The sequence below is a fragment of the Balaenoptera ricei genome, chromosome 4 (genome assembly GCF_028023285.1).
Source record: "Balaenoptera ricei isolate mBalRic1 chromosome 4, mBalRic1.hap2, whole genome shotgun sequence".
NCBI classification, from domain to species: Eukaryota; Metazoa; Chordata; class Mammalia; order Artiodactyla; family Balaenopteridae; genus Balaenoptera; species Balaenoptera ricei.
Window position 1 is genome coordinate 78,239,608 of NC_082642.1, and position 20,234 is coordinate 78,259,841.

Here is a 20,234-nt window from a genome sequence, read left to right on the forward strand (position 1 = left end):
GGGGATGGGATTGAGGGGCTAGATTGAAAATGAGGGATTAAATGAAAGTATATGAGTGGTAGGGCTCTGCATGTCAGCACACACTGGCTTATACCCCCAGGCCAAAACTAACTAAACAATTGCAGACAAAAGGCCTACAAATACTTACAATTTTGTTTGGGGGTGGGGGGGGGGGGAAGCCATCTTTCCTCTGCTCACCATACACTGAAGCCTGTTAGTTAATAAGCCAGTGTACATGGACAGAACTTCCAATCAGATTTTTAGTATCTCACTCTTACATGTGAATAGACTGTTAAAGGCCACCAAACATTTGAAGAAACTTCCACCATATGAAAGGCAGAGACCAAAACAGAAAATTGAAACCAAGGAAACTGACAAAGTAGGGAGCTTTTTGAAAACTTTAGGTGGGGGGGGGGGAAAGGCTATAATTCTCAAAACTCAGGGAAAATATTGTGTCTATGAATAAAGTGCTATGAAAAGGAAGAATTGGAGAACAAAAGAGCTCTTAGAAATTAAAAAACTATATGAAGTTTCTTTTCCCACTGAGAACTGGAGGACTACAGAACCAAATAGGGAAATTATACGTCCATCCTTATATACTTATTGAATTTTTAATTGTGAATATTTTACCTATACAGTTGGGTAGGGGAAAGTTTGGAAATAATGTTACGAAAATCTTACAAAAAGGTGAAATCATTTGAAAATAAAATGAAATGGATGATAAAGGAGAAAAAGATAAAAGGATCAATCCAGAAGATACAACATACAACAGGACTTGCAGAAAGAAAGGAAGAACGGTAGTGATGTTATTAAATAATTCAAGAAAATATTGTTGAATTTCTAGATGGGTAGGGCTCGCCTAACGCCTCGCACAAATGAATGAGCACCAAGGCACATCACCAAGAAATTTGAGAACCCCAGGGATAAAGAGAACTTCCTAAAGACTTACAAAGAGTTAAAAACAAGTGCCTAGGAAAGAGATCGAACTGATCACTAAATAGCAACACTGGAAGCTAGAAGACAATGGAGTGATGCTTTCAGAATTCTGAAGGAAAATTACTTTCAACTCAGAATCATACTTTCACCTTTTCAAGTTTCTCCCCAAACTTAAATTTTTTTTTAAAACAACTTTTTATTGAAGTATAGTTGATTTACAATGCTGTGTTAGTTTCAGGTGTACAGCGAAGTGATTGTTTTATATCAATATATACTTTTTTCAGATTCTTTTCCATTATAGTTCCCCCCACCACAAGTTTTTATTTTCCATGCTTTGAAGGGAAACTACCAAAGGATGTGCTTTACTAAACAAGGAGTAAAGCATCCAAGAAACTGTGATCCAACACAGAGGAGAGGTAAAGGGATTTCTGAGAATGATGCAGAGAAGTGCCAGGATGACAGCTGTTCACAGGCTGAGATAGCCAGCAGTGCAGACTAGAGCAATGGAATGGAAGCCCCCAGGAAAGAAAACGGATTATCTAATACATTTGACCAAATGAGTAAAATGTGAATTGAGAACCTATTAGATTATGTGGGAAGATTTAGTGATAGGTACACTATAGAAAAAAAAATGAAAAAGCAAGGCAATGATTAATGCTGGGACTTCCTGGTGGCGCAGCGGTTAAGAATCCACCTGCCAGTGCAGGGACACGGGTTTCAGCCCTGGTCCAGGAAGATCCCACATGCTGCGGAGCAACTAAGCCCGTGCACCACAACTACTGAACCTACGCTCTAGAGCCCATGAGCCACAACTACTGAGCCCGCGTGCCACAGCTACTGAAGCCCATGTGCCTAGAGCCTGTGCTCTGCAACAAGAGAAGCCACCGCAATGAGAAGCCTGCACACTGCAGCGAAGAGTAGCCCCAGCTCGCAGCAACTAGAGAAAGCCCACGCACAGCAATGAAGACCCAACGGAGCCAAAAATTAATTTTTTAAAAAATGATTATGCCAGGAGGAAAAGTTATAAAGGAAGCATTTATTCATAGTCAAAATGTCAATACTATATTATCTTATAAGTAATATAAGTACTATATTATCTTAACCAAAAAATGTGATCTTATAATTTTAAGAGGTTAGGAGGAGGTGGAAGAAAGGTAAATCCATCAATCAAAATTGGAAATCAATAATGTCTAGAATGCATATATCAAGAAATAATATGAGCTAAAAAAAAGTACACTGGGGTGGGGGGGTGGGGAGGGAAATGAGACAGAGGACTGCTGTAAGTTTTCTTAATATTTGTCTATGCACACATATTACTTTGATGAAATTTTAAAGTAGAGGGAAAGGTATGAAATAAAAATATACAAGGTGTGTGCAGGGGCTGGCAAGTAGGTTGAATTGCTTAAGTCAAAACTTTAGTCAGGATATAATGAAAAAAAGCCTGTAAAGGTAGGTAGAGGTTAGATTATGGAGAGCTTTGAATATCATGCTAAGGATATTTGGAAGGCATTGCGGAATGTGAAGAGGTTTCTGAGTTGAAGAGGTGTTTGAAAGAGGTCCTTCATCTTGAAATGCTAATTTGGCAACAGTATACAAAATGGAGTGGGAGAAGCCCATATTTGTTACTGTGGCCTAAAAGGACCTATGTGGTCTGGTCCCAGTCTACCTTTACAGCCTTATCTACCACTATCATTGTAGTCACAATGGGCTTCTTTTTGTTCCTCAAATTTGGCAAGTTTATTCTTGCCTTGGGCCTTTATACTTCGCTGTGCCCTCTGCCTAGAATGCTCTTCCCCCAGACCAGACCTTCTTATAGCTGCTTCCTCATTAGTTCTAAGTCTTAACTGAAATGGAAGAGGCCTTCTCTGACCACCCATATTACTCTTTCCCCTGTTATCGTTCTGGCTTGAGACTTCATGTCCCAGTCTCACACGCATCTTCATTCCTGTACTCATTCTGCATTCAACCCATTTATTAAACCACTGCTTTACACCTAGGTACTGAAGTTATAAGAAGGAATCAACTCGATCTTGTTCTGTCCTTAAGGAGTTGTTTGGTAGACTCAGTGATAGCAGCTAAGCTTCTCAACAGACCCTAAAAGGCCATGTCGAGGTCCCTTTTCTCCAGCGATAGATACATGGTGAAAACCGCGCCCCCCGTCCCTTCTCAGAAAGCAAAGCGACCCCTACATTACATCCCTCCCCAGCTGCAGAGAAGCAGCCGATCCCCCTTGGGTCCAGAGCCAGGGCCTTGAAGACTCCGGGAACGCGGGCTGGAGAGATCTGCCCTTCCATCCTTGGGGGCGTAGGCGACCGCCGCCACGCTCCCCTCTGGGCCTGGGACCAGAGCGCAGGAGCTGAGCACCGCCCGGTGGCTGGGCGGGGTGTCTGCGGGGTACGGCCGAGGGCCAGGCCATCTGCCGGGAGGCCAGCGCGGCTCGGCGGCAGCCGGGGGTGGGGCCGCGCCGGGGCGGAGCCGCGCCTGGGTCGGGGGCGGGGAGTGGACCGGGCAGCAGCCAAGAGCCGGGAGGGCCGCGGCCACCGGAAGAGTCACCGTCGCCAGCAGAGCCGGGAGAGTGGGGAGCGGAAGCGGCGGCCGCGACGGCGGCAGGCGGCGCTGGGACCCGGGAGCGGCCGGAGAACAAGGGAGCTGGCGCCGCGGCCGGCCGCGGAGCTGGGCTGAGCCGCTGGGCCGCGCCGACCGCCGCCTCCGCCGCCGGAGAGGCCCGGCCCCGCCGCCCGAGCAGGCAGCGCGCGGGCCGCCGGGCCCGAGGCCGGAGCCATGGGCGAGACCAAGATCATCTACCACCTGGACGGGCAGGAGACGCCGTACCTGGTGAAGCTGCCCCTGCCCGCCGAGCGCGTCACCTTGGCGGACTTTAAGGGCGTTCTGCAGCGACCCAGCTATAAGTTCTTCTTCAAGTCTATGGACGACGATTTCGGGTGAGGATGGCCCCGCCTCGCCTCCGGGGGACCCCGGCCCCTCCGGCTTCCAGGGGCCCACTCGGCCAGTTCGGACTCCCCTTGCTACACTGGCTTCTACCCCTACTCTGGATTCTAGGGGCGACTCGGCCACTTGGTCCCCATTGGCTTTTTCAGAGGCTGGAGTTCCAGCCCCTCTAGGGACTCTCCTTTCCCCTCTTGTGGGGGACCTTGGTCCCCTCGTTTAAGGGGACCTCCAACTCCCTAAGAGCAGTCAGTTCCTGCGCAGTCAAGCCCCCTCACCTCCTCAGAGACCAGCGGCCCACACAGACACACCTTCCCCCCCCCTCCACCCGTTCCAGAGCACAGCTCCCAACCCTCCTCCTGCCAACAGAGCCACCTTTCTAGCAGAGACTTGGGGTGTTTGGCACTCGGCCTTCGCCTTCTCCATCTTTTCAGCTCCACAACTCAGAGCCATATTTGGAATATGGAGCATCTAAGGGCTATGCTGTGGGACTTTGCACTGGCTGGGGGGTGCTCAGGCTGTAAGCTAAGGCCTGCAGCTCTGATGTTTACTTAGCTGTCTCCCTTGTCCCTTGTGGGCTGTTCGGGATGTTGTCAGGGAGCAGGGCGCCTCACCCCTGAGGAGGATTCCCCACTAGCCCAGGTGCAGATTCCCTCACAGAACTGGGGCCTCTTAATGGGAGGGCCAGGAAGGGTCTCTTGGTGTTCATCCTCCCCTCCCTGGAGGGGTCTTCTCCACCCAGCTGCAGGGCTTTGGACGGGTGGAGTTTGGAAGCAGTGACTTCCCCTTTAAGAGGGGATGGAATGTTGGAGCCGGAAGGTTCTGTAGCAGCTGGCCTGGGAGGGGGAGCCTGGTGGATCCCCTCACCGCCCCCCCCAACTCCCAGGGGACTGGGGGAGGGGGAGGCCCCCCCCCACTAGCCTGCCCCTCACTAACTGGGCACTGGGCCTGGAGGCCTGCAGGGAAGGCCTTCCCGGGCCCTCCCGGCCTAAAGGCCGCCTCTCCAGCCGTAGCCTGAGGCCTACGCTGCTCTTTAGAGCTGAGGCCCAGAGCTGAGTGAGGGGAGAAATTCTTCTCCCCCGTGTTCATCAGCCTGGCTTCTCTCCAAGGACCCCGGCCCTCCTGGCTCTGGGACGCTAGCACCTTTTCTGTCTTTTGCATGTTTTGCTGTCACCTTTCCCCTTGGAACTCAGGGTTTGTTGAGCCCAAGAGCTCATATGTGTGAAAGTGCTTTGTACAGTGGGAAGTGCTATGCAGCTTTTATTCATGTTTCTGTTGTTGTTCCTGCCTTGGGGTTGGGTACTCCTAGTGTAGCAATGATTGTCTGGCTTCAGTCCAGAGACAGAGACCCCTGATTGGAAGATGCTGAAGAGGGATCCATCTGCAAGGGGTGGGAGTGAGGTGGGCAGATGCCTTGGTCTGATAAAGGAAGAATGGAGTTAGAAGAGACCCAGATACTGCCTCAGCGTATGGGATAGGGGAAAATCAGCTGCATTTCAGTATGCTGGGGCCACCCTGGGGTCAGGTGCCTTGAGGGACTGGGTTAGACCTGTGTCTCCACCCCCCACTCATCCCAGAGTCCACTGGGCCTAGCCCCCACCTCCTAAACCTAGACCTCTGTGGGCTGCCTCCCACTCTCCCCAGGTTGCTGTCAAGCCAGGCCTAACCCCCATTATATCCGCTCACTGTTGACTTAATATTGTTCTTTAAATCCACTGTCAGCCCACTCATGCTTTCTTAGTTTGACCTAATCAATAATATGAAACCACAGGTCTGATATTCTATTTATATTTCTTTCTAAAATATGTAAAAAATAAATATTTAACTCTCGAATTAAACATTCATTCAGATACACCTGAAGCCATCTTGCATTCATCAGTGGTACTTGAACTTGAAGCATCTTTCGCAAAATATTAGAGTGGGCCATTTTAGCAGGGTTGCGAACAATGGTAAAAATGAAGTGGAGGAGATTGATTTTGTTTTTATTCCTAGAAGGATTAATGATCAGGAGACCTGGTAGGGCTGTCTTGTCACAGAGGACTAACAGCTGAGGAATATATATTTATATACGTATTTCATTTATTTATCAAACTCTTTTTATGGTGCTTACAGTGTGCAGACACTGATCTAAATGACTTTCAAATCTTTACTCATTCAATGCTCTTAACAGTCCTGTGGAATAGGTAGTAATATCTCCAGTTTATAGATGAGGAAACTAGAGCACAGAAAACTTAAGTAACTTACTTACCCAAGGTCACACAGCTAATAAGTGGCAGAGCTTATTAGGAACCTGGTTCCAAAGTGTAAGGCATTAATCACACAATTGTAGGTATTATCATCATCATTTAACAGGTACATCCTCTCTGAGGGAGATGCTGAGCCTTGGCAAACTGTATAGGTGATAGGGCTGCCACTTATCCCAGCCCCATGAGAGGGAGGTCGGGCAGGGGCAAGCAACCTCTGCTGACAGATGGAAAAGTGGGTCAGAGGAGGAAGGGTGCCATCTCCTCCAGCTCTCCAGGCTCTCCCTCTGGGGTTCTGGTGTGTAAGACTTGAGGATTCCCAACTCCCATCTGGTCTCCAGAAGTATTTGTCAAGCTCAGGGTAGGTCCAACCCTCTTAAATTATCTGGGATATGGAAGAAGAATTAAACATTTTCAGCACTGAGGAGATGGTGGATGGAAGAAGAAGGTACCACCACTTGAGGGGCCTTGAGCCATGGGAGGAATAACATGGGAAGTCAGGCCTCTAACTGTTTTGCTCCCCGCTCCACGTCACACGCTAGCCTGTCTCTGGGCCTTCTACCTGGAGTACTTCTCTTCCCTTGTCTTCTCCAGGTCCAAATTCTCCTTTCCTCTGGGTTGCACTTCTAAAGTTATGGCACTTATTCCTGTTTATCCTTATACCTACCCAGCTCCTAGCCAGGACCTGACACTAAATAATACTCAGCAGATGTCTGTCCAGTGAACACATCTGCTGCTCTTACAGCTCTGATCACTTCCCACTTGCAATATACTCACGTGAACTATGCATTGGACAGTAACCTCCGAGGACAAGGCCGGCTCCAGGTCTAATGCTTCTTGAGGTCCATGCAATGGCAAGCACAAAACTTAAAGCCCGCTGGGCTCTCGGCAAAGGCTTTTTAATTGAATGAACAATGAGTGATAAGCAGATTTATTTGGTCCCTGCCCTTTGAAACTTACACCTAGTTAGAAAGAGAGTATGGATCCCGCAAAAAATTGACAAAGTTAGTAACTAGTTTTTAGTGTATGCCTTGGACCATGCCAGGCACTTACAAATCTCACTTACCAGGATGAGACAAAGGCTTGGAAAAGTCAAGAAACTTCTCTAAGATAGGAGAGCTAATAAGTGGCAGAATTGGAATTTGAACCCAGATTTGTCCAACTCCACTTGGGATGTGTGTGTGTATGGGAGTGCATAAATGCTGCAGAACCCTGAGCCATTCAGCTCCACAGCGGGAGGGGGAGGCCTGTCTGAGGTCCCCCAAGGCTCCCGAAGATCAGCTGATCATTGTGAGTCAGCAGAGCCTTGGTGACCTGTCGGTGACCCCCAGAAAGAGAGGAAACATCTGTAGTGCTGAGCTGTGTGGTGGGGCCTCAGCAGTAGTTTCCCACCACAGGGCTGCTGAGACCCTCTCCAAAGCAGAGCACAGTCCCTGCCACGTGACCCACATACCTCCTTTTAATTTGAGCCCCAGTTCCCATGGGGGCTGCAAGCTCGGGGTGCCCTGTGGTCAGACTGGCTAGTGGGTCTGAGCTATCTCTGTGTCCCTGTTTTCTAGCTTGTTCTGTCTCCAGGCTTTCTGCCATGGTGGGCCTGAGCAGAATGATTTGAGCTGCTTTCTTGGGGTTGCTGTGGGGCTGGAAACAGTGGAGAAGCCAAAGCTGAACGGGAGGGAGGAGGGCAGGCTCAGCCTTCGAACTTGGCTGTGAGTCCAAGAATGTGAGCATCACAAGAAGCCAAGCACGTCCCGAGCTCTGGGCAGGAGCTGCTTTAAGAAAAAGGGAGGACTGGGCTTCCCAGCCTCCATCCTTGCTGTCTTCCCTCTCTGCTCATAACTCCAGGCATGTGTCTTCCTCTTGCCCCTGATCACAGCTTTCTAGCTCTGTGCTCCTGGGGTATTTGATCAGTCTGGGGGTGCAGGCCTCAAGCTTTTCTATTGCCTTTCCTGGCCCCATATTGTAGTTGTGGTCTGACTTCTTGCCTCACTGCATGCCCCAGGCCAAACTACATGCCTGAGACTACCTCCTACCCTCCCCCCATCCACCCCCCCCATGTCCCACATCACTGTCTCCCACACCGTCACCCTCCACACAGACCCACATCACCTCTCTCACTGTACGGGAAAGAATGTGAAATACCATGGAAAGAATATGGGGTTTGGAGTCAGACGAGCTTGGGGTGGAATTCCAGCTCTGACATCTAGCTCTGTGACCTTGAACAAGTTACTGATTGTTTCTCAGTTTCCTTATTCATAAAATCAGGATCATATGGTCTATACAATGAGGCTGATGTGAAGATTATACATTCTAACTATAAGGAGATAAGATGGTATAATAGGTAAGAATAAAGGCTTTGGAATCAGGCTGACCAGGATTCAAATTCCAGCTCTTCACTTTTAATCGTGTGACTGTAGGTGAACTTCTGAACCTACTGAGCCTTGGTTTCCCCATTTTATAACATTGCTATGAATGTTAAACGAAGTGATACAAGTAAAGTACTTAGCTTTGTGCTTGGCCCGTAATACTGGGTTGGCCAAAAAGTTCCTTGGGGTTTTTCCGTAAGATGTTACGGAAAAATCCGAACGCACTTTTTGGCCAACCCAATACATGCTCACTATATGAGAGCAGTTGTTACTAATGTCATAGTGGTGGTAGAGGATGTTTGGTAAATGCCTTCCCCCCTTCTTTTTCCTAATTTCCTTAAATTCCTCATCCACATCTCCCAGAAGAATATTAGGATTCCCAAATGAGAAGGGAAGAACAGTGATATGGGTGTGCTTTTTCCTAGTTTAGGGTCAGAGGGAAAGATAAAGTCCAGCCCAGAAAGCCACTGTTGGGGATGGGTACAGCTCTTGAGATTCTAGGGGGCGACTGCACTCATTGGGGACAGTGATTTGTCAGGTGTAATTTGCAGTCACCTGATGACCAAGAGGATGCCCCAGGAAGGCAGCTGGCCTGGGCATGGCTGGTGTCTTCCTGGTGGTGACAAAGAGCTGTCCCTGGTCACCCCATCCCTGCTCCCATTTGAACAGGCTTATGCTGGTGGTTTGATTCCCAGTTTAGGGTAGAGGAGCCCCTGAGAGTTGGGGTTGTGAGGATGCCTCCATTTCCACCCCAGAAAGCTCACTCTGACACACACCTTTCCCTGCAGAGTGGTGAAGGAGGAGATCTCGGACGACAATGCCAAGTTGCCCTGCTTCAATGGCCGGGTGGTGTCCTGGGTAAGGAGCCCCCCTCAGTCCTCTCTCCACCTGCATTCCTGTAGTGGGCTGGATGGAGGAAAGGCATTGCTGAGACTGTGGTTTTATGCTTCAGTATCTGAATCTTCCTTGAGTTTTCTAACTGAACTGTCTCTCACCCCAGATTCTATAGCTTTGGTGAAAAGTGAGGGAGTGGTGAGAAAGGGGAAAAGAGAGAGACAGAAATACACGTTGGAGACAAAAACGTCTCCTATGTCCTCTGAGGTACTTTGCCTCAGGTTCCCTTCTGTCACTTGCCGACCTCTACCTTGGACCTCTGACTCTTGTTCTCTGCCCCCATCCCGCTTCACCAACCCATGCCTCCCAGCCTCCTCATCAACCCAGCAGTGGGTCCATTCCTCATCTCAGCTGACCTAACACAGTCCTGTCTCTTCTCCCTGCATGTCCCCTGCTTCATTCTCCCCAAGTCTCATGCCCTGCCAGAAGCCAACTATCCCCTTTTCCCTGGGGCCCCTGCGCCCTACTACCCATGCATTTTCTCCCCATCAGCTGGTGTCGGCTGAGGGCTCACACCCAGAGCCAGCTCCCTTCTGTGCTGACAACCCATCGGAACTGCCACCGCCCATGGAGCGCACAGGAGGCATTGGGGACTCCCGGCCCCCATCCTTCCAGTGAGTGTGACCTGAGGGTGGGGAGGGCCCATGGGGGAGGGCTGCGTCAGCTCAGCTCAGGGCTGGGGGAGGGAGCCCCCAGCCTGCCCCCTCCCCCACCAAGTCCTCTCTTCCCTGCAGCCCTCATGCTGGTGGGGGCAGCCAGGAGAACCTGGACAATGACACAGAGACTGACTCCTTGGTGTCTGCCCAGCGAGAGCGGCCACGACGGAGGGATGGCCCAGAGCACAGTGCGTCTTCCCTGAACAGACACCTCCCCCCCCCACACCCCCACCCCCACAGCTTCCACTCAGCTACCCACCTCTCTGCCCTACTCCCTGAGTTCTGGATACGCCTGGCCCCAGTGCAGCCCCTGCTCCTTCCTCTCTCCTCCTTCTCTCCTGCATCTGTGAACCCAGCTGCCTCCATCCCCTGCAGCAACCCGGCTGAATGGAACTGCAAAGGGGGAGCGGCGGCGAGAGCCAGGGGGGTATGACAGCTCATCCACCCTTATGAGCAGCGAGTTGGAGACCACCAGCTTCTTTGATTCAGATGAGGATGACTCCACCAGCAGGTGGGGCTTTGGTTTCATGGGTACTGTGGGACAGGTGACCCCGGAGGAGCCCTGAACCCTGAGGATGCTGGGCCCCTGGGCGGGACCTGGGCTTGGTGGGGGGGACCTGGGCCCTGCGGTGCCTCTCATGGGGCAGGGCTGGGCCGGCTCGGTGGGGAATGACTGTGGGCCCCACAGGTTCAGCAGCTCCACAGAGCAGAGCAGCGCCTCACGCCTGATGAGAAGACACAAGCGGCGGCGGCGGAAGCAGAAGGTTTCACGGATTGAGAGGGTATGGAGCTGAGACGTTAGGGTGGGTGGGAGCAGACCGAGCCCTCCTGCCCAGGCAGGGCCAGAGTCTGTGCTTCCTTAGACCCCTCCCCTTGGGTCAGGGTTTAGAACCTGAGAGGGGAGGTGGTGCTGAGGACTCACCTTGAGGCGGAGCTAGGTGGGAGCAGTGAGTTCCTGCCAGCACTGCCTGCTGCTCAGGGCCTCTGTCTGTTCCAGTCCTCGTCCTTCAGCAGCATCACGGACTCCACCATGTCACTCAACATCATCACGGTCACTCTCAACATGGGTGAGTCTGGTGAAACAACACTCGTGAGCACCTGCTACGTGCCAGACGCTGGGCAGACTCGAGGAGTTCAGAGAGGCACAGGCTACGTTCCCTGCCCTCAAGAAGTTCTCTTTCATAAGCATAAATTGGTACATACACTGATCACTTCAGTATCTCATGATCAGGGCTATGACAGAGATAAGCACAGAGAACTATGGACGCAGAGAATGGCATCCAGGAAGACTTCCTAGAGGAAGTGATTTCTGATTCCTCCCCCCTTCCCATTTTTCAGGCACTGCATTCTTGCTCTCTGATTTCTACCCTAGGTGCTCTTCTTTAGGAGATAGCCGGATGTAGTGAAAAGAGCCCCAACTTTGGGATTTAAATCTGAGTTTGAATCCTGATTCTGCCACTTCATGGCTTAGAAAAGTCACTTAAATTCTCTGAACCTCAGTTGTCTGCTCTGTAAAACAGGACTGAGTCCCTACCTCATAGCCAACAAGGATCAAGTGAAAGCATGTTTGAGCATGTGGAATACAGTGCCTGACTCAGGTCCAATAAGTGTTAGTTCTTGTCCCTTTCTACCCTCTTCTAATATGGGGCTTGGAATTTGGGTAGGAACTTTGTTCCTCTCTCAAGGTCTTGTTACTCCCTGTAGAAAAGTATAACTTCTTGGGTATCTCCATTGTGGGCCAAAGCAACGAGCGTGGTGACGGAGGCATCTACATTGGCTCTATCATGAAGGGGGGGGCCGTGGCTGCTGATGGACGCATCGAGCCAGGAGATATGCTGTTACAGGTACCATTGCCCACCGTGGGTGGTGGTATGGCTAGGGATGGGGAGATGTCCATGCCGTCTGTACCCTGCTTCTTGGTAAGGGGAAGAAGACCCCCTAGCCCACCAAACTCAGCTTCCCTACCCACCTCCCCAGCACAGCTGCTTATCCCACTCCTGGTCCTCTTTCCCAGGTAAACGAGATCAACTTTGAGAACATGAGTAATGACGACGCGGTCCGGGTACTGCGGGAGATTGTGCACAAACCAGGGTATGGATGGCATTGGGCAGGAGGGGGCAGGTATTTCTGGCTATCAGGCAAGGGGCTTGGTTTGGCCTCCACACATCCTGCCCTTACTAGGGACACCCTTGCTTTCAGGCCCATCACCTTGACTGTAGCCAAGTGCTGGGACCCAAGTCCACGTGGGTGCTTCACACTGCCCAGGAGTAAGTGGATGGGGCAGTTGGCCCTAAAGCTGGTGCTTGACCTATGTGAGCCCTATCTCTCCTTCCTTCCGTGTTACCCTGAACCCTCATACCTACCCCGTTGGGCCAGGCAGTAGGCAGGGCAGGCAGCCCCTGACTCCTCATCCTCCCTGCAGGCGAGCCCATCCGGCCCATTGACCCCGCGGCCTGGGTCTCCCACACTGCAGCCATGACCGGCACCTTCCCTGCCTACGGCATGAGCCCCTCCCTGAGCACCATCACCTCCACCAGCTCCTCCATCACCAGCTCCATCCCTGACACAGAGCGTGAGTGTCCAACCCTGACCCCTGAGCCCAGCAGACAGGGCCAGCTGGGAGGGACTGCTGAAGGCCCACCTGGAGCCTCTTGCTTGAGCGTCAGAGGGGGCTGGAGAGGAGGAGACTCAGTTCATTCCAGCTACCTTACTCTGCAGTTTTCCTCAGTGGATGCTGAGCCTCACCAAACAGAGTTTGCTTCTGAACCTGTACTGAGCACTCAGTAAGCCTCAGTTTCCTCTTGTAAAATGGGACTAATGATATGCACTTTACCAGGTTCCTGGGGGTTTAATGAGAGGATACAAGTAAAGCATCAATCACAGTGTGTGGCATAAAGTAAGCACTCAATAAAAATGACTCCCTTTTTATTATCATAGCACGCATTATACACTGGGCTAAGCCCCTTCATTTACACTATTTAATTCTCTCTTTAAATATCCTGTGAAATAGATACTAAAGTCCCTATTTTTATGGAAGAGGAAACTGAGTGTCCAACAAGTCGGTAATTTGCTTGACATTGGTCCATGCTATTAGGTGGTAGAGCTAGAATGCAAACTTCTGTGTACTTAACTCCATAGCCCCTTTCTGCCTCACCATTCTGCCTCCTACCCCCAGGCCTAGACGACTTCCACCTGTCCATCCACAGTGACATGGCCGCCATCGTAAAAGCCATGGCCTCCCCTGAATCCGGGCTGGAGGTCCGTGACAGGATGTGGCTCAAGATTACCATCCCCAACGCTTTCATCGGTGAGAGGGCCCCATGGTGGGATGAAGGACAGGGTGGAGAGCGGTGGGGCAGGGCAGGCCGGTGGGGGGGGGGGGGTGGCCAAGAACTCCCTCGGGCCACTCCTTTGAGCTGGAATCAGCACCAGCCTCATGGCTCCTGTGAGGCCAGAAGAGCCCAGGTCAGGTGGGCCTCCCAGTCAAGTGGCAGCCTTGCCCTCAGGCTCGGACGTGGTGGACTGGCTGTACCACAACGTGGAAGGCTTCACTGACCGGCGAGAGGCCCGCAAATACGCCAGCAACCTGCTGAAGGCCGGCTTCATCCGCCACACTGTCAACAAGATCACCTTCTCTGAGCAGTGCTACTACATCTTCGGCGACCTCTGTGGCAGTACGTGCCTTCCCCACCTCCTTGCCCTATCTCCTGCTTGGAAGTGGGGAGTTGCCCGGGGATGCGGCAGCAGACTCTAGGGAACCCAGATGAGGGGGTAGCAGAGCTGGGGGAACCTTGAGACCTGACAGTTCTGCGGTAGAGGCAGAGCCCAGTCCAGCCTCTTCACCTGCCCTACATCCCCCTCTGGGGGCTGGCATTTTCTAAGTGCCTGCTCTGTGCCTGGCACCGTGCTGATTGTTTCTAAAGCATCATCTCACTCTCATTCAAGCCTCACAACCTCCCCACAACCCTTGGGGAGATGGATTACTATCCCTGTTTTCAGATGAGGAAACTGAGACTTATAGAAGTTAAGCAGTCCACCCCACGTTTCACAGCTAGATGCAGAGGAGCTAGACCTTGGATCTAGGTCCTTCTGGCTCCAAAACCTTTGTTCTTCCCACCATCAGGGTTGTCCTAGGTGTGTGGTGCTGCAGAAACATTGTCCCAGCAAGGCCAAACAGAGTTCCTAGCCTTGGCCCCTGCTCACCCTCACAGCACCAAGCAGCTTCCACTAAGGCAGGACCTCCTGGAGCTGGCCTGAGGCCTCAAGTCCACAGCCTCCTCAGACCCCTCAGGGTGGGGCTGTGCCTCTCAGTGAAGCTGGAAAAGCTGTCAGGGCCAGGCTGCAGAGGACTCTGTAAGCTGTACCAAGGAATTTGGACTTGATCCTGAGAGAGTACAAAGCCAATGAGGGTTATTAAGCAGGAGGAGTCTGCAGGGAACCCCCATTCTCCGGAGCCTGTGGACAGCTCTTGGGAAGGGGAGTCCTCAAAACAGGACAGCAGTGCTCAGGACGGGGAGCTGAAGCACAGCCCCAGCAGCCACCCCTGCCTGAGGGAGCCTTCTCTCAGCCCAGTGGTGCTGGCTGGAGTCCAAAAGCCAGCCCTTAAAATGCTTCAGATTCGGTTCTAGGGGCTAGAAAGGTTGTTCTTGTGGAGCACAAGTCCCTGGTGGAGGCTGGGTGGGGTCCCTGTCCCTCAGCAGCTCTGGCATGGCCCCATGGAGTAGTAATAGATGCACAAGGTTTTGGAGTTAGTTCTGAGTTCAGATTTTAGCTCCACCCTTACTGTGTGAACGTGAGTAAGTGACACAGCCTCTCAGTGCCTCGATTTCTTGATCTGTAAGATGGAGATAACAGTAAAACTTATAGGTCTGTTTTGAGAATGATATAAGATAATATATGTAATGCTTTTAGCACCATGTTTGGCCCACAGTAATTGCTCTAAAAAAGTTGTCCATTTATCATACATTTAATTCTAAGATGAACATTTTTTTCACATTTCAGTATCTCTGAAATTAGGGTGCATCTTATCATCAATGGCTTCTTAGACTCAGTCAAATACAGCTATTATTATCATCATTCGTAGAAGTGAGCCCTGGCCCCAAACCTTCATGGGTACATAAAGCTTCTCAGGATAGCTGTGGCTTTTGCTCAGAGAGACATTGTTCCATCCCAGGGGCATTCTGGGTCTCCTACCCATGGACCAAGTCCAGCAGAAGCCAAGCTCAGGGAGATGCTGACAGGACAGGTTTTTTCCTTCTCACTGGTGAGGTCTCCTCAGCTGGGAGTACCGCAGGCTCAAAGGGAATAGCTGGGGACCTGGGTAACCCCCGGAGCACACAGTCACTCCCCATGGGATGACAGCCTGGCGGCTGAAGTGGTCACCGAGGCATGCCCCTGCTTCCCACTGCCACCACCTCTCATGCTAGCTGCCGGCCTTGACTGGTTGATGGTTTGGCTGGTAGACTCCGTAGGCTGCCTCAGCCCCCTCTCCTGACCTCTTCTCACCTGTAAGGTTGGCTCAGCTCCCTTAAGGGCTTGCAACAAAGGGCTCAGTCTGTATCCAGCAGCTGGCTCCTGGGCAATTGCAGCTCTCTCAGAGCTCTGGGACCTGGTACGGGTGGGTCCCAGAGAACCAGGGACCTGTTCACCCTGAACAAGTTCACCCCAGGGACCTGTGAACAAGGGGTGTCCCAGGCAGGCAGGTCTAGTGGCCCCTTATACTCCCTTCCAGATAGTTCCAGCATTGGTGGGAGCAGCCTTGCCTGTGTACAGTTTACAGGGGAGTCAGAGTCATGAAAGAAGGAATGTTAGTGCAGTGGCTCAAGTGCTGTGAAGAACTAGGTCTGGCTGGGAATGGGGTGGAGAGCACAGAGGAGGCATCTAAGTTGTTCTGTTTCTGGACCCTTCCACCCCGCTCCCACCCTCCCCAGAAGCACCAGAAGATTGATCTGGGCCAAGGGCCTTCTGTGTGGGGAGGCTCTGAAAGGCCCTGTGTTCATTCTGGCTTTTAATGGGTGTTTTTTTAGTCCTAAGTGAGTGAGGAGGGCAAAATTTCACCTAAATTTCCCCAAACTGCTCCCTCCTCCTTACTAATGCCCTCATCTGGAAAGGTAAAGAGAAAGTAAGCAACTCTTAGCTTCTGCTCTGGCTGCAGTGTGGGTTGACCTCAGGCTGGTCATTTAACCTCTCTGGACTTCACTTTCCTCATCTGGAAAAAGTGTGACTAATACCTTCCTCATGGGGTGGTAACGTTTGCGTGAGATGAAGTGCTTGCACTGTACCTGAGGAAGTGCAGGTATGCAGTAGCTGGCGGCTCTCTGGTATTTCGGCCTCCCATATTCCCCACCCTACCTTTCCCGTAAGGGAACAGAGGGGACGATTGCCAAACAAGAGTTTTGCCCCTTCTTCCAGCCCACGGAGGAAGGAGGAGAAACTGGGATTTGGCACTGAGCATCTGAAGTGGTGACTCAGGGCCTTCCTGGGGACGGTTTTCTCGGGGGCTGGCTCTGCAGGGTCTCCCTCCCCACCACCTCTGGAGGGTGACAGAGGGGCTCTGAACGAGTGAGAGATCTCTGGCCTGTCCCTCGTCCCGTTCTGGTGGGACACTGCCACTGCTGTCGCTGTCCACCGGGCCGAGGCTGGGCATCTCTCTGCTGACTGCGGGTGCGGAGGCATGGGATAGACCCAGCTCAGACGCCCTCCCCTCCACAGACATGGCCAACCTCTCCCTCCACGATCATGATGGCTCCAGCGGCGCCTCCGACCAGGACACGCTGGCCCCTCTGCCGCACCCAGGGGCTGCCCCTTGGCCCATGGCTTTCCCTTACCAGTACCCGCCGCCCCCACACCCCTACAACCCGCACCCAGGCTTCCCCGAGCTGGGGTACAGCTATGGCGGGGGCAGCGCCAGCAGTCAGCACAGTGAAGGTAAGGCGGCGGGGGTCGTGGAGGGAGCCCCAGGCGAGCCCCAGGCGAGCCCCAGGCTTCCTCTGCAAGCTCTGAGTGTCCCCCACCCCGTCCCTGCCTGTCCTCTGCAGGCAGCCGGAGCAGTGGCTCCAACCGTAGCGGCAGCGACCGGCGGAAGGAGAAGGACCCGAAGACCGGGGACTCGAAGTCGGGCGGCAGCGGCAGCGAGTCGGACCACACGACCCGCAGCAGCCTGCGGGGGGCGCGGGAGCGGGCGCCGAGCGAGCGCTCGGGTCCTGCCGCCAGCGAGCACAGCCACCGCAGCCACCACTCGCTGGCCAGCAGCCTGCGCAGCCATCACACGCACCCGAGCTACGGCCCCCCCGGGGTGCCCCCTCTCTACGGCCCCCCCATGCTGATGATGCCCCCACCGCCTGCGGCCATGGGGCCCCCGGGAGCCCCTCCGGGCCGCGACCTGGCCTCCGTGCCCCCTGAACTGACCGCCAGCAGACAGTCCTTCCGCATGGCCATGGGAAACCCCAGTGAGTTCTTTGTGGATGTGATGTGAGCAGGGCCCCTTCCCCACTTCCATCCCACCCCGCCCGGGGCAGGCCGCGTCCCTCTCTCCGTCCGTCTTTTTTACTTTGGTACCTGAAAGGGAAATAAATGGAACTAAATCCAGGCCCGCTAACCGCTCGCTGGGTGCAGCGAGGGCAGGGTGCACCTGATCGCCACTGCAGCCCCTAACCTGCCACCAGCCCCGGCTTGTTCCTCTGCCCACTAACCGCTGCACAGGACTTCCCGGGATCCTCCGTGTCCCTGGGACCCAAACTGCTGGTGCTGCTCCTTACCACCCCGCCATCACCGCCACCACACACACTTCAGGAGCTGACCCAGTGGTGCCTTTGAGGGCCTGCATACCCCTCATCCCCACTTTCCCTCCCTCCGTTCTTTTTCACCATTCATTCAGCTGCATCATCCCTCTATTAACCCATCCCCTCAAGCATGCGCGCCGATTTCTTGGTTTTTCCCCTTAATACTGATACCAAAAAAAAAAAAGACTTGCTTCCTCTGCCCCTCCTCCTAGCTGCCCTTGCTACTGCCTCAGCCCTGCACCCTAGAGCTGTAGTCACCTCCAGTAACCATCCACACTAACTCCACCTGCGCTCAACCTTAGCAGAAGCCCAGAGGGCCCCCTCAGTTGCCTGAGCTGCTAGTGGATTCCAGGGAGCGTCTGTGCTCTATACCCAGCCCCACCGCTGCCCCATGCCTGCCTGGTGTGCTGGTTTCTTCAGACCCTAACCCTACTAACCAGCAGGCTCATCTCACCTCGGGGCCTGAAACATTTCTTTTCTTTCTTTTTTTCCTCCCCCAATTTTTCCTGGGCCTGGAGCAGCCAAGAATTTCGGGCTGTTTGACTTTCTGTGAGCCCCCAGCGAGGGGAGGCCCAGCCTCCGAGGAGACCAGGAACCCTGCTTCAGCAGCCCCTCAGGGCTTCCCAAGGATATTTCAGCCCCCATACCCACACCTTAACCCGTTGAGTCACTAGGCTTCTGAGGAGCACCCAGCCTCTAGCCCATGTGTGACAGACTCTCTCTCTTTCCCTCTCTTCCTCTTTCTCACACACACCTCCCCCACCCCCTGCCCCAACACACACGTGCCTATGCAAGTTCACTTAAGCCTCAGGGCTGGTCCCTGACCAGAGGGCTGGACCCTCTCTCCCAGTCCGCTCCTAGGTCGTGGGGCTGGTCCCCTAATTTCCCTCTCCCTTTCTTCATAGCCCTCAAACCTCCCACACATGTCCCCATAATATTTCTATCTGGTTAAAGCCCATAATCTGGGTCTCAGGTTGGGCTCAGTGCAGGACCCCCCGGGCAACTGACAGGCTGTTCTCACCCTGCCCCGTGCCCCACACACCCTCCTGTGTTTTCACCATCACCATGATAACCCAGAGCAAGGTTGGGCAGGGGGACTTCTGGAACTTCCAGACATGAGTGCCAAGTTTTAGTTTTTACCTTATTCTCCCATTTAAGCAAATCACGACTTTCTCTGTGAGCCTCTTCTATAAATTCTGGCTCACCTAGGCTTCCATATTTTTAGGTCTGGGATGTCAAGCGTAAGATGAAGTCCTAAGCTCCAGGTCTTGGAGCAATCCAGGATAGGGGTATTTTGGCATTCATTCATTTAACAAAGATTCCCTGGGATTTGGGGTGCATGAGGGCTGTGTTAGAAGTGTGACTCAGTCTTGCCTTCCTTCTGGGAGCTCTAGATTTGCTCCCAACCCAGACCATGGTTTCCTCTAGCCACCACTATAGGGCTGCCTCCTGTACTTCTCTTCCTCCTCTGATTCTTCTGTCTCTGACTCTCTTGAGGATTCCTCCACTATTGCTCATGCCTTCAGGGTCCCTGTATTTTATCTCTGGTCCACTTCTCTTTCCTCTGTATTTACTCCCGAAACAGTATCATCCATCCTGACGTCAACTGCCACTAATATGCTGGTGATTCCCAAATATATATCTCCAGCCCTAACTTCCCTCTATCTTTAGATCTGTATTTTTATCACCCACTGGACCTCTCCATGGACATGTCCACATGGACTCAACTCATTTCCTTCCCCCCACCCCCACCCCCGCCGAAGTGTGTTCCTTCTGAATTCCAATCCTGGTTACCTTCATCACACTCTTCATAGGCTCACCAGCTAGAAACATTTACGGGCTTAAATTCCTTCCCATATTTTACTAGTCAGTATATCATATCCATTCCACTCCAACAATCTTTCTTGAATTTGGCCCTTCCTCTCCCCTCTGCCTCTACTCTAGTTCACAGGAGCATGGGATTTGGAGTCGGGTTATTCTGGGTTTGAATCCCAGCTCTACTACTTTTTGGTTGCGTGATAAGAGAGTTATTCAGTCTCTCTGAGCCTCAGTTTCCTCATATGTAAAATGACGATAATAATACCTACCTCACAGGGTTGTTGTGAGGATTTAAGTTAGATATTGTACGAAAAGTGCCTAGCACAGTGCCTGGCACACAGTAGAATAGGTGCTCAATAAATGGTAGCTATTGTTATTATTACTATTATTATTATTATTTATTCTAAATTGGTAGGGGTTTAGGATATGTACTGAGGATGAAGCTTTTGAAAAGGTAGGAGTAAACCTTGAGTGCTGGTTCAAGAATTAGACGTGCCTGTATTGTCATTTAATGGCTTCAGGCTGTGACCCCGATTTGCAGGAAGTCAGATCATCCTGCCATATTCTGGCTTCTAGCAGGAGGATGTTAGGGACAGT

General features: G+C 52.3%; 1 protein-coding gene across 1 annotated transcript; it reads left to right on the plus strand.

The window, feature by feature from the left end:
- Positions 1–3,463: 3,463 nt before the first annotated feature.
- DVL3 (dishevelled segment polarity protein 3) lies at positions 3,464–20,019 on the plus strand. The gene is made up of 16 exons (XM_059920635.1): positions 3,464–3,878; positions 9,277–9,346; positions 9,875–9,996; positions 10,117–10,226; positions 10,414–10,549; positions 10,727–10,820; positions 11,036–11,105; positions 11,743–11,882; positions 12,053–12,129; positions 12,238–12,305; positions 12,461–12,610; positions 13,214–13,345; positions 13,545–13,712; positions 16,750–16,965; positions 17,076–17,486; positions 18,341–20,019. The coding sequence occupies exons 1-16, from the start codon at positions 3,718–3,720 to the stop codon at positions 18,370–18,372; spliced, it is 2,157 nt and encodes a 718-aa protein (XP_059776618.1). The 5' UTR covers positions 3,464–3,717; the 3' UTR covers positions 18,373–20,019.
- The last annotated feature ends 215 nt before the right edge of the window (positions 20,020–20,234 follow it).